General features: G+C 38.4%; 1 protein-coding gene and 1 non-coding gene across 9 annotated transcripts; one reads left to right on the top strand and one right to left on the bottom strand.

Annotated features, from left to right (window-relative positions):
• The first annotated feature begins 2,084 nt into the window (after positions 1-2,084).
• Positions 2,085-2,175, top strand: LOC113463373 (small nucleolar RNA R38). Its single transcript, XR_003387508.1, has one exon. It is a non-coding gene; the product is annotated as a small nucleolar RNA R38 (small nucleolar RNA).
• A 3,078-nt stretch (positions 2,176-5,253) lies between these two features.
• LOC103716899 (barley B recombinant-like protein D) lies at positions 5,254-12,915 on the bottom strand. Of its 8 annotated transcripts, XM_088723641.1 has the most exons (5): positions 12,549-12,681; positions 8,457-9,881; positions 7,748-7,860; positions 7,335-7,391; positions 5,254-6,550 (listed from the first exon to the last, which is right to left on the bottom strand). In XM_088723641.1, exons 2-5 carry the CDS (start codon positions 8,467-8,469, stop codon positions 5,555-5,557), a joined length of 1,179 nt encoding a protein of 392 aa, XP_088579767.1. In that variant the 5' UTR covers positions 8,470-9,881; positions 12,549-12,681; the 3' UTR covers positions 5,254-5,554. The 8 variants fall into 8 exon arrangements, with proteins under 8 accessions (XP_088579767.1, XP_088579764.1, XP_088579765.1 ...); XM_088723638.2 differs by lacking the exon at positions 8,457-9,881 and having other exon boundaries at positions 12,549-12,915; XM_088723639.2 differs by lacking the exon at positions 8,457-9,881 and having other exon boundaries at positions 12,603-12,915.
• Positions 12,916-13,541: the final 626 nt, after the last annotated feature.

Genomic DNA, 13,541 nt, shown 5'->3' with positions numbered 1-13,541 from the left:
GAATCCCGTCCATTTGGGCTGGGCTGGCGAAATGGAAACGGACTGCCTTGTCAGTATTGCATTGAATTTAACTGGTTTTGATGTTTTTTTTCTTTTCACATTAAAAATAATGATGACAATACGAAGCATTTTTCTCGAGAATTGACAATACGACGCATTGAATTAGGATTTTTTTCCATTACAAATTATCCACACCCCTCACATTTTCGGCTCATTTCCCTTGGCAATCAAGATAAGTCAAACAAATAAATGAATTTGATTGAATATAAGATAGATCAAAAATCTATTTATCAGCTGATCTATTTATTAAATAAAATAAAAATTTAAATTCAAGCTCAACTATTTTATTAAATAAGAAATCTATTTCGATTTACGATGAGCTCATACAAATTAAACGAGCTAAATGGTTAAGCATTGCCGTCCTTACTATTTGATGATTCATTGAGGATGTGATGGAGAATGATTTAGTTGGACTGAAATTTATGATGAACAACTATTTTTTCTCAACTTTTTTTTTAAAAAAAATGTGCATATGGCCGTGCTTTTTTCCCTTTCATCATTGCTCATGCAAATATGTTATACTCATCCTGTATTGATGTGGTATTATGTTGATACCTTCTGCCTCCACTCGGGACAGAGATTAGAGTCACTCCACTTCTTAATCACTCCTTCCACTTCTTTTAACGTCTTATATCTCATTTCATTCCATCCTCTTATGAAATAAATGGATGGGAAATCCCATCCTTTTCTCAAAAAAAAAAAACACACACACACACACACAAAATCTTTCAATGATATTGGGGAAAAAAAACTGCTTGATGAAGACCTTCCTTCCTTGATTATGCGGCGGCGGCGGCGGCGGCGGCGGCGGGGGGGGGGGGGGGGGTAGATAAGCTGCCCGGAAACCGTCCTAAAACCCCAAAAATGATGTTTTTGACTAATATCATAAAACATATATTTGTTCATAATATAAAAGAGACACCTTGAAAGCTAGGGTGAGTACAGTAAAAGAGAGTTGTTCTTCTAGAAGTGGTGTGCAGGCAATCATCATTCACAGTATTGGCGAAGCAATCAAAATCAAGTCTTTAAAATTTTAAGAAAAAATAAATTAATTATCAAAATCTGCAGAAAAAAGAACCATGTTTGTTATTATATATATATATATATATAGCTGCTATTCTCTTGTTCTGAACTATTTATAAGAAAATTCTTAACATGCATTAAATTATACAGTTATACGACATCTGCATCGATTGCTAATTTGCACGTAGCGACCAACATAAGTATGCCTAATCATCGGGGCTAATAAAAGCACAAAGCATATCATTTTTCGCCAAAATAAACCATGAATATGAATTTAAATTGGATTCTTCTTCTGACATACTTGAATTTATTAAAAACTGTATTCGGCTTGATTCGAAGTTAAGCTTAGTTTAGACTTCAAAAGAAGATAAAATATGTTCAACTTGACCTGAAATTAGTTTCAAACCAATCTCCATCACAACCAGGCTCGATCAAGCCCGGCTCGCTTACACCCTAACGGGCCTAACCGCAGCATTTCCTTGAAAATGACATCCTAAACCTGTGGGTGGACCGGTGGGCTTTCTTACAATCAATATAATTTTAGGCCCATAGAGCCCATTAGGTAAACTACTGATCAATAACGGTCGGACGGCCTTCGCATGCCATCCGATGGCTTAGATTTAAAAGCTCATCGCAGAGGAAACCCTAGACTCTTGATAAATTTCGCCCTCCTCCCCTTTCCGAGGCCATTTGTGCAACAAAAGCTTAGTGTGTCCTTCTTTCTCCAATTAGGGTTTTTTTTTTTTTTGCCTTTAGTTTGATCCGTTTGTGTAGTAGGATGTTGTGGGGTGCCTAAAGGATGAGCACTTATTGGAAGGGATGCATCCAATCCATAGATTGGGTGTGATGGTGCTCACTTTCACTTGAATAGGAGATCTGATAGGCTCCTCCCCATGTATTTTTCTGTTCCTCCATTCCCTTTGGTTTATAATTCCTATCAACAACTTATTTTGTTTAATTTGAGAACCATGATTATTTATAGGTTTTATTTATGATAGCAGCAGTGTGGATGATGAGAACATGAAAAATATTACAGTTATCCCTGTCTGATCAGTTTACATGGGTGCTGAAAATATTCAATCTGACACATATTGGCTGTTTCATTTTTTCTTTAATCTCTTTCATATTTTTGTGTTAATCTTGAACAATGCTTCATTTTTTTTAAAAATTTTGCATTTGCTCTCGAGTATTGGTATATGACATGCTCTTGAGGGGATTGTCTTTGAATTACTTGCATTCTTCATTGAGGGGGTTTAATTTTTGAACCAAAGAATGAGTTGGAATGTAATCTGTAAGTAAGTTTGAAGACGTGCTATTGAAGAGCTATATAAAATTGACCAAGATTATAAGACAATCTAAAGCTATGTTTGGAAACAATTAATTTTTTTCAACCAAACAATTAATTGAGTACACGAAACTAAATTATCCTTTAGAAGAGTAGAATGGGTATTCAAAAAAAAAGGGTATATTATAAATGCTTTAATTATTTTCTTCTCCTAATTTATTCAAAAAAAAAGGGTATATTATAAATGCTTTAATTATTTTCTTCTCCTAATTTATTTACCCCACTTACTCCATGAATAATTTGTTTAAATAAAAATGTAAAATAATTTAACCCACCTTGTTCTTCCTTTCCTCTCTGACTTCTTATATTTTATCTAAATATTTTGGGTTTTTTATAAAATGCAGCTTGTTGCATGTTTATAGGTGTTGGAGAATAAGCATGAACCATCCTACTTGGAAAAAAGAAGGATGGAGCTTGGAGAGATCATTGAATTATTTTTTCTTTTATAAATCTGGCTTTGTATTTTGATGTCCTATCAAATTTTTGTAACTTTTGTAATCTTTGCTCATTGTGGTAAATTTAGACCATGAATATTTCTTTTGTCGACTCACGTTAAAAGCAATGAAATATGTGTATATTAGGTGTTGGGGGGTGGATGGGGCAGGGACCATTTGTCCCATACTGCTTGAATAGTGAAAAAGGGTCGTGCTTATAAGGATCTCATTCTCTTTTCTTTGCGAGGCCCTTTTGGTAGCGGCGAAAGTTGCACCGAAAAGACAAAACCATGCAGAGGTAAAGTACCTATGCATCCCTCCTCTAGAGCGGGCAATACTTCGTAACAGGGGCGGATGGGGTAGGGACCACTTTAATCTCATACTGCTTGAGTAGTGGAAAAATGTCGTGTTTATAAGAGTCTTATTTCTTTAACTTTGCGAGGCCCTTTTGGTAGCAGCGAAAGTCGCACCGAAAAGACAAAACCATGCGGAGGTGAAGTACCTACGCGTCCCTCCTCTAGGGTGGACAATACCTTGTAACAAGGGCGGATGGGGCAGGGACCATTTTAGTCCCATACTGTTTGAGTAGTGGAAAAAGGTCGTGCTTATAAGGATCTCATTTCTTTAACCTTGCAAGGGCCCTTTTGATAGCGGCGAAAGTCGCACCGAAGGGACAAAACCGTGCGGGGGTAAAGTACCTTCGCGGCTCTTCCCCGTAGCGGATCATACCTCGTAACAGGGCGGCCATTTCAGTGCTCTAACAGTAGGGAACAAAACTTACTTGAAGATGGTGGCAGTGCACGTTCCAAAGAGTTGAGTCTACCGAGACGAACCTGTTTTTAAGGCTCAGGAAAGGATAGGAAGGAAACACACCTCTATGTTGTGCTCTGAGGTTCGCACTTAACCTCACGAGTTCATGCGCATGGGTTATGTAATGACGCTTCAAGTTATGTTGTCAGGTCCACACATGCAGAAAGGGAAGGTAATCATTAGAATAGCCCTAACCATCATCAAATCTTGTTCCAACCATTCGGGCTCACTGTATTTTTTACCAATATTTCCTATTAACAGCTAAAGATCTACTACCCCCCGCATTGCTGCAAGCTCGCAAATGTTCCACAACAATTTCCATCTATCTTATCTCAGTACTTCCCTTCATCCAACAATTACTGCAAATTAGCCAAAATCTCATGGAGCCCCATTAGAGGAGTTTATAAAGGATTCTAAAATATTCTATGGTAGTATAGTGTTCTAGGGTTTTAGTTGATATCACAGCTTACACATAGAATGTGTAAGGTTATCCAACTTGTTGTATCTTGCTGTTCAAAAATTTGACCTAACGAGTGGACAAGTTGATCGGTTGAGTTGGAGGAGTGTAGCACGGTGTTGGAATTATTTTGCAACCATAGAAAATAATTAAAGGGTTGTCAGAATGCGAGTCAGACAGAGTTTCGAAAAAAAAAATTAGAAGAGATAAAAAAGAGATAAAAGTATGATGATATGATATCCGATTAAGATCGTGCAATAAGAGCAGTTTTTCTCGGATGTGTCGTAATCAAACATTTCTCTTATTTGCAGATCTAGTGGGCTACAATATTCTTTTTTAGATACAATAAGATTATAACCGATTGGCCTTTGATTTCGCTAGACTTATGTTGTCATTTGGTTGACAGGCTGGGTTGTTACCCAAAATTTGGAGGACGGAGTCCTCTGTTCCAAATAATCTTCAGCCATTAGATTATTGGCCTATACTTCGTTAGGGTCTTGCAGTAATAGTTAGGGTCTTGGAGTAATACCAAGTCCTAACCAATTTAGAGAAACAAATCTAGGGAAAAAAATAAAAGCTCTTTGGAAAGAGCTTGTTCTCCCCCCCATTGTGTCTCTGTTCTATGACTTCAGAGTCCCAAAGGCCTACCAGAAGGCTGTCAAGTAAAACCAAGCAGCACACATGCCATTGACTTAGAGCAACGGAAACATTTTATCAGTCACCGCTCGCCATGAAAAGATGGTGATATCCTTGCTTAGCAGATAGCTTCAGAAGTCATAACAGCACAAGAATTTTCCAGGGCATGAGAAAACAAGTAATCCAACAACAGAAGAAAAACCAACACATTGTTACCGATCCCAGATGAATTACTATATAGATCTGAAGATCCCGATAATAGCATGAAGCAGATGAATGCAACCAGTCAAAACAATTTTTCAGACCATTTTCCACATATGAAACTTGGGCTATTTCTTGATGCTTCTCCGCCAATGCATCAAAATATCAGTTAAAAACCTACCAACCGTTTAGTCCAAATGCTGTTCCCCCATCTAATTAAGAATTCCCTGAAGAGGATCTGTTTACCAATAATAAAGTATTTCTGGGGTGAAGCAAATACCAGCTCATTGTCTCTAATGAAATTAAATATATATATACATAACTCAAAGTAAGTATTCAGGAATCAAACTCCATTCCCAAGCATTTCCATCCCAGATAATGACGAGTGACCAAGCACCTAACATCAGAACATCACCCCCCTTGTTCGCTAGATGCTAATCCTATGCTTCCCCGAAGACATCGTATTCCTCCAGGTGAACAAAAAAAATCCAGCAGGGAAGAAAAGCGTCAATCATAAATAAAAAAAAATCGGTCCTTCCCTACTAAATTCTAAATTCTAAATTCTAAGACTCATGACTGTATTTTGCCTCACTTGATGGTGATGTAGCGGTTTGTACCATGCTTAGCCCAGTGGTCCTTAAGGTCCACTGACTGCGACAAATCATGGCCCTCTGCTGCCAGCCGGCTGAGAAGCTTTCTGAATGCACCACCACTCATCTTGCGCCCTCCCATGCGAGTGTGCCGCTTGTTGGGCATCACCGGCAGTGGGTACATGGACAGTGTTGTGGTGCAGCAAGCAGACTGCCACCCTCCATTCTCCCACTTGTAACACTGCTGGTATTTTCCTGTGCATGAGCAGACAGGTGTAGGCATTGTTGCTTCCTCAAAAGTGACCTGGTTCAGACCCAGATCCTGACCTTTCCACTCTTGATGCTTTGTCAGAGAAACCCGCTCGTTTAAATCGTCACCGCCTCCGACCTCGCCCCTCCAGTCACTGGCTGGCTTTGCGATAGTGACCTGCCTGTTCAAATCTTCACCTCCACCTTTTCTACTCTTCCTCGGGGTCTTTGAAGACTTCTTGTATGGAGAGTTTTGGACTTTGGTCTCCTTTCTTGGCCGTTTCACCATTCTGCCTTTTGCAGCACTCTCTGAAGCTGTTGAGATGGGAAATGCCTCAGTTATATGCATCTCTCTTGCGTGGTTGTAGTGGTTGTAGGGGGCATCTGATAGTTGTGGTGGTGACGGGTGAATATGCTGAAGGTGTTGCTGCTGATGATGGTGAATGTGTTTCGACCCACGAGGAGCGGCGCACCCAGGAGGGCATGCAGTTGCACCATTAGTATTCATTCCATTTTCACGAGCATATTGAAGAGCTGCAATAGCATTGTCTCGTTCCATGATGGCATTGTTCCGCTCGGCAATTGCAGTATCACGTTGGAGGATTGCCACATCTCGTTCAGCCAAAGCAGCTTTCTTCTCAGCAAGGGCTATGTTGTGTTCTTGGATAGCATTGTCACGCTCAGACATGATGGCCATGAACTTTATGGTTTGGTTTTCTTTCAGTTGATATTGAGGCATCATCCACTAGCATATCATCCAAAACAGGATGATCAGAAGTGCAATCTAACCAGGAAAACAAGGGCATGCTAGATGGTAGACTAGCACAGGGTTTGTTGTTTCAGCAAATTGTATAGAAGGTGGAAGTTTAGGAGACCAATGCCAGGGGGAGAGGTTCAAGTTTCCCATAGTCGAGTGATGCAGTTATTTAAAAGATTCACAAGACAAGATTCAAAATTATCATAGTGTATATAATGCAGCAATTTGTCACTCGTTTGCCCTACCATTAACATTGAATGGAGCTGCATGCAACTTTACATTTTAATTCAAGAAGAACCATACAGAATAATGGCAAAAACTTTTGAAACTCACATCCTTAAATAAGTTGAGAGAAGAAAGAAAATGAAAATGGTTCAGAAAACATGCATCCTAGTATTGACAAACATACAGGTTAGAATACTTGTATTATTTTTATATATGGAATGTTAGGTCTCAATTATGCAAAGAGTAGACAGAAATCACAACATACATCAGAAGATCCATAAATCAATTATAAAACAAGAACAAATAAAGATTTTTGGATTGCTAATTGTCAATTGTTTTTTGTCAAGAAGGGAAAAAATAAAGGTTGTAAAACATGCATGTTGAAAATCTTCAGAAATTGTTAGACAACATTGAGATACTCAGGCGCAGAAGGCCAAGCAAGCTTTGAAAAGAATAAGATATGAGTAAATGGTTTGACAGGATAGGAAAACTCAACAAAAATTGAAATCAAAGTAATAATGTAGGCGAAGGATTTGAAGAAACATACTGGACAAAGGACATGGCCTTGATCAACAGACATTTCTGTGCATATTTTCTTCATTACCTGTGTGTGAACTTGATAAGGGAAAAATAGCAAGATATGCTTCAATAAGTTGATCGCTGCTGAATGGGATAACGTCTCAGTTACAGCTGATGTCATGAACAGATAGAGAAGATATAGGAAGGAAGAAGTTTGCGTCAAGGGAACTTTGAGGTATGGACAATAGTTTATGAAAAAAAGATGGGATACTTGTTGGGTCTGCATTTCAAGCCATAGTCATAGTTATCACTTATAACCAATGACATAAGCATCAGAGCAATAATAAGAAAAGAATAAGTTTCACCGAGTCACCACTTTTTTCATATCATACATGGAGAAAAAAGATCAACAGACATTTCTGTGCATATTTTCTTCATTACCTGTGTGTGAACTTGTTTGTATTGATCTGTCTTGTGCCTCCCATTCTCCCTCTGGCCACTGTTGTCCATTTCTACATTCACTTGCAGCAACAAATACATAAAGCTTCTGATACCTGTTACATGTTCCAAGGATTGTTCAATCAGCAACAAACTACAAATCAGATAGTTGACACTTGAGAAGTTATCTGTGTGTGTGTGCGTGTGCATGTGTGTGTGTGTGAGAGAGAGAGAGAGAGAAATCTTTGGAGATAAAATTGAAGAATGCTTTCAAGGAAAACTTATTAGCAAATGAAATAAAGAATTTCTCTGAAAAATAACTTTAGGAGCATAGTTCAAGTGCTCAACATTTCAGTCAGGAGTCAAAGTCATGCTCCACTTGAAAATTAGATAAAGGTCTGACATAAAAAAAGTTTATAAACAAAACTATTAACTCAAAATTGACTGATATATTGATTAAAAAATATAGTAACATATTATGAATAATTATAATAAGCTCAAAACTTGCCACACTCACTGGTGTTTTCATTATAAACTTGTGGTGATCATCATTTAAGGTGAAACTCATTTTTAAACTCTATTGCTATAGGCTGATACAAGTAACAGTTTCATTTAAATTAAGAAAAACAGGGACAGCAATCCACTTTTCTTTTGCCAGAGAGAGAGAGATTAACAAAATTTATCTCTTTATCACTCCTAAGCAGCAGCTTACATGTACACAACATCTGATCTCTGATACTTTGACCATTGCATGTCCATGGAACTTTTAGGAAATTTTTTTAATAGAACCAGCTATCATGCGCAGTGCGAAGTTTTAAGGAATAAGGTTAAATGCACAATTGAGACAAGTCTATGACTAGAGCAACCATAACATGAAAAGCATTGGAACTGAATGATGATAAAAGCCTCTCGCTAGGACTAAAAGTATTAAGTCTGCCTTGTTTTCTACCAAGCAATGCCTAAAGATCTACAAATCACAACACTGACTAAGATGGACTCATGCAAATGAGAGAGTGATACTCCTATTGCACAGATTTTCAACAGGCTCAGTCTATGATAGATGGTATTGGGCCACTGGTACAAATCATGTTGTGGGAGTGTCAAATTGAATCCAAAGAGGTACTTGTTGCAATAATAAATAAGATGAGGACAAGCTCTTCACACGTGAAAAGACAAAGTTTGACATGCCAAAGAGATTATGCTATGAGGAATACTGTTAGGCACGAGAACTATGAGATCTTAGAAGCAACTTTGGCAAAGGACAAACTATGATTTGACAGCATAGAGGAAACAATGGAGATCAAACAAGGTGCATTCATGGGCACAATTAGAGGGTTCAACAAGATATTCATGCAAAGGTAGGGGAGTTGGACTCATATTGAAGGCCTATGGATGCTCAGCAAGCTAGGCCAAGGTTGTTGGTTTAGAAGACCTTTAAATCAAGTTTTTGCATTGAATCTAAAAGCCAAGATGCTGTCATGGTACCAAGAATCCCAGAAAGTTGAGAAGGATATTAACAAATCAGCTTTGTAGAGAAATTGATGGATTACAGGTGGAAAAGAAATCAACTAGGGTGCACTAAAATGAGGATATACAATCTTCATAAGAGCTAGCAAGATTATGAAAACATCGAGAGGATATTTCCGGAAGTTAGAAATGAGAACTCTGACAAAGAAACAGGTTTAGCATGAAGGGAGAGGAGACGAGGGGGTGCAGATGGGAGGAATGCATGTATACCGCCCGCTCAATTAAATGACAAAGGTTTTGCTACAGTAAGCATATATTATATTTTATGACTTAACAAGATTGATCTGGACATTGGTTGATGAGGGATATTATGAGAAACTAACAGGTAGTCGGTGGGCAACTGGTTGCTTAATTGTTTTATTTTTTCCCTTTGAGACTTCTACTCCTATCCTGCCATCCTCCACCTCTTCATGGTGAAGAGTCACGGGAGCTCGCACACTCCCACGGTCCCACACAATGCTTGTGAGGGGTTGGACTTCCTCAATGATGCTGGGGCAACACCCCAAGTTTTGCACAGAGTTTTGTACAATAGGTAGTGTCCATCATCCGACCTTGTCAGCCTCCATGACCCTGATCCGACAACCTTCACCAGACCACCGCACTTGATTGCCTACAAGTTAGTCAACCCTCTTAGTGACTAATGATAGTTAATGCTATTTATTAGCAATTGGCATGCATATTTTGTACAATTTGGCATGTTAGATTTCTCCGAAGCTAGAACAATTTTTGGGCGTTCAAAACATGCCAATTTCCTTGTCCCAAGCAATTATGAATATTTTGAATAAGAAGAAAAGATTTAAAGACTTTGCTCATGAATATTAGTAATGATCGTTCATTGTCACTATGTGCAGTGTGCCAAGTAAGACTTTAACTATTGGAGTCGGTGGACAAGTTAGTTGCCTATCAGCACCATGCAATTTTTTTTCCAAAAAAAGGTTCAAGATTACTTTTTGGTTAAAAAATATTAATAAAATGTTGAAGTAGGTGTCATGACAAACTACTACTAGGGTTATGGCATGTACCAGCTAGCATTTGAAATCATGATTCTGGGTCTTATAGCATGACACAGCACACTATGCCTATCTTGTCCGTCCTTTACCAACCCAGGCATGATTCTTATTTGGACATCATAACATATAGCTTCCTCTAAAGAAGCCCAGGTAAAAAGTATGCATGGTGGCTTAATGCCATTTAATGCTCAACCTATTCTGCATTCGTAAAGAGTATAAATGGATATTTATATCATTTTGAAGACTCACTAAAAAACAGATTTGTTGCATTGATAGCTATACTTCCCCACGTATTAAGTTTATATATAAAATTATTAATGCATTGAATTGATATCATCCGTTAAATTGTCAATGTTTACAAAGCACTAGGATATTCATTTTCAAGAATGAAATATTCATAACCTTAATTTACAGCTGAATGGTTTAAAACAGGATAAATTGCTAGTTTAGTGGGACCTAATTGCTTATTGAGCCATTTCAAGCTAAATATCAGCAAGGTACAACTTTAGAAGTCTACTTAGATATCTTATTTGATAAATAAGATCTTAAAGTGACTATTTTATTTTTACTTTTGCCAACGCCACTTTCTTTTTTTGACCCCATCTAAGAAAAGTAATTACTTAGGCCAAGATTCTACAAGATAGAATACGATATTGACTTGACTCTAGAGAAATGAAATTATTTAAATTAATAGAACAGAGGCAAAAAGGTTGTAGAAACTATAACAAACATTACAATGTCAAACCATTAGTAATTTAACATAGCCATCGGTAAATTAGAGTGAGCTCGAGATGTAAACCCTCTCCAAGTGAGATGATACTTTTATATGCATTTAAACTTGAACAGAATAAACCTTCAAGGTTGGCTATATAAAGGAAGAAATTCTATATTTAGCATTGCAAAGCCAAGAACTTAGGTTCCTAACCTAGTAGCTAGAATGATGTATTTGGAGTGTTGAAACCACTTCGGGCACTGTTGGAATTTCGATCCAGAAACCTTTAAATGGGTGCCTTTTTATTATATCTCTTTCATGAGCTCCCCTTCCCCACCTACACACTTGAATCCAATCTTAAATTCACTCCAGAATCAGGTAGCTAAGTGCCTAAATACTAGTGGGTATAACCATGGTATTTATTTTTTAAACAAGATTAAAGGACACTGGCGGGCAATAAAATCTAGAGCATTCCTGGTAGGTTAAAAAATGCCTCTTTATTCTTCCCAGCAAAAGCTACAGGATAATAAGTGAAGTTATAGAACAGATTGACATGAACAAAACTTTTAGAAAGTGTACAGAGAAGTTTCTTCTAATGCAGAAGCATCAATGTCATCTAAATGAGTTAAAAGTTCAATGGTTCATGTGATTACTTCAGGATACAAGTGGCCAAACTTGAAAAAATAAGCTATGGAAGTGCATACAAGCAATCTATATGTGGTCCTTTATTTGCTTAGACCTCTTTGCATGAAATAATAGAACCATTTCATAATCATCAAGTTTAAACTTTAAAGACATATGCCATCTATGCTTATCTGTTTAATGACGTTTACTGTTTCCGAAGCTAATAAAAATAAGATGATGAATGTCAACCACTCATTTGATACCAAAACCCCACTCTCCATAGAAGAGCTAGCAATATGTTTTTTGAGCATTTCAGGCTTAATAGTTTATAACATGGTAATAACTTAGAATCAACCCGATATGCACTAGATCATCATTCACATGTATTGCAGACAGAACTGTATGTCAGTCATGCTCTTTTTGTGTTGGATAAGTCAACCTAAGTTCAGTGGCCTCTCAAACGAGCTATGAGCTCGATTAACCTGCATTCTTTATGCAATTACCAAGAACAAAAGTCTGGTCCATCTCAGAGCAAATTGTTTAGCTCCTGCATAACTTCAATGATGTAGAGTGTCATCCTTTCAAAAAGCCCTAAGGCCTACCCATTAATCAAACATCAACAACCTTTACTCCCCAAGCTAATCGAGCTCACAACCACAAGAATACCAAAGAATCAGATCCAAACAGAAGATAAATTGGAAATAACAACCTAGGATTTGACCCAAGTTTCATCTAGTCCAGAAAACCGCATAAAGCTCGGATTTTTACAACAGCTAACCACACAATGGGACATCAGAAATCTAAATAAAGGACCTGCACAAAATCCAGCTCAGAAATCATAAATTTCAATACAGATAGATAGATACATAGATAGAGAAAAGAAGACGTATAAACCAAAGGCAAAAGGAAAGGGATTAGAAAGAACTCTTACATCCGGGAAGTGGGGTGGGGGGAGGGTAATCAAGAGAATAAGAAAAGAAAATACCCCTAGTTTCCTTTCTTTCTCCCCTCCTCCTCCTCCTCCTCCTCTTCGGATTAATTTCCTGGAAAAAATTTCTCCTTTCTTTCTTTTCCACTGTCACCCTCTTTTGTTTTCTTCGTTGCCTCGAGTCTCCTGACCCCTGGGGTCCACCTCCCGGCTCCCCGATGCTGAATTGCATTAAACCCCAGGAGAGGCTTTTGAAGACCCGGACATACGGCCCCTTCCCGGCCCCCGGGATTAGGAAGGGAGGAGGGGCCGTCGATAACGATGACAAGGCTTCCTAATTGGCAAAGCCCACTGTTTCCCGAGGTGAACCTAGATTGCGTTCTGGATATGGGCCTAGATTTGAGGGCAGGGGAGATCTAGTGAGAGATTACGTTTGTGGATAATAGAGGGAGTTGTTCAAATCTGATTGTTGTTCAAATCTGGAAATGGGCCTAGATTTGAGGGCAGGGGAGATCTAGCTCTCATGTTCGCTATTGGTATGAGCACTTGATTTATAGCTATTCTGCCAATCTTTTGTTTCTCTTTTTTTGGAACTAGCTTAGCTTCTGATCTAATTGATAGAGTTGAAACAAGAGATCATGTCGTGGCTCTTCCAGCTATTTTTCATCTTTTCCTTTCTTCTCTTCTTTTCACTGGTGAGAGCCCTCTTTCATCTTTGGAAAGACTAAGAATTCAACGGCATGTCTTTTAATTCCATTTTGTGATCTTTAGCCTATCTAGACCCGCATTCCATCTTGCTCTCGATTGATTTGATCGAGCCCTATAGTTGGTTATGTTAGTCAGTTTCAGCATGGTTTTATTAGGGTAATTATTTGAATGGAAAGTGTTGCTGGAAATTGGACCCGGGGGCGACCGCTGGGCCAGGAAGGGGGAGCTCCGGTGAGAATCGGCGGTGATCGGCGGCGGTCCGTCGACGCGTGGCGTCCTCCGAAAGAC

This window comes from Phoenix dactylifera, chromosome 6 (genome assembly GCF_051530095.1).
Source record: "Phoenix dactylifera cultivar Ajwa chromosome 6, Ajwa_hap1_PhDact_Kaust_v1.1, whole genome shotgun sequence".
Taxonomy (NCBI): Eukaryota; Viridiplantae; Streptophyta; class Magnoliopsida; order Arecales; family Arecaceae; genus Phoenix; species Phoenix dactylifera.
Note: the sequence above shows the minus strand (reverse complement) of the source record. Positions and strands in the feature narration are given on the sequence as shown.

Excerpts from the sequence above, each read along its gene's own strand:
- LOC103716899 (XM_088723638.2), bottom strand. The coding sequence starts at position 12,777 with ATGCAATTCAGCATCGGGGAGCCGGGAGGTGGACCCCAGGGGTCAGGA. Across the intron at positions 7,861-12,548 it reads CCCCACCCCACTTCCCGGAT|GTATCAGAAGCTTTATGTAT; the intron begins GTAAGAGTTCTT and ends AACATGTAACAG. Across the intron at positions 7,392-7,747 it reads ACAAACAAGTTCACACACAG|GTAATGAAGAAAATATGCAC; the intron begins GTAATGAAGAAA and ends GTTCACACACAG.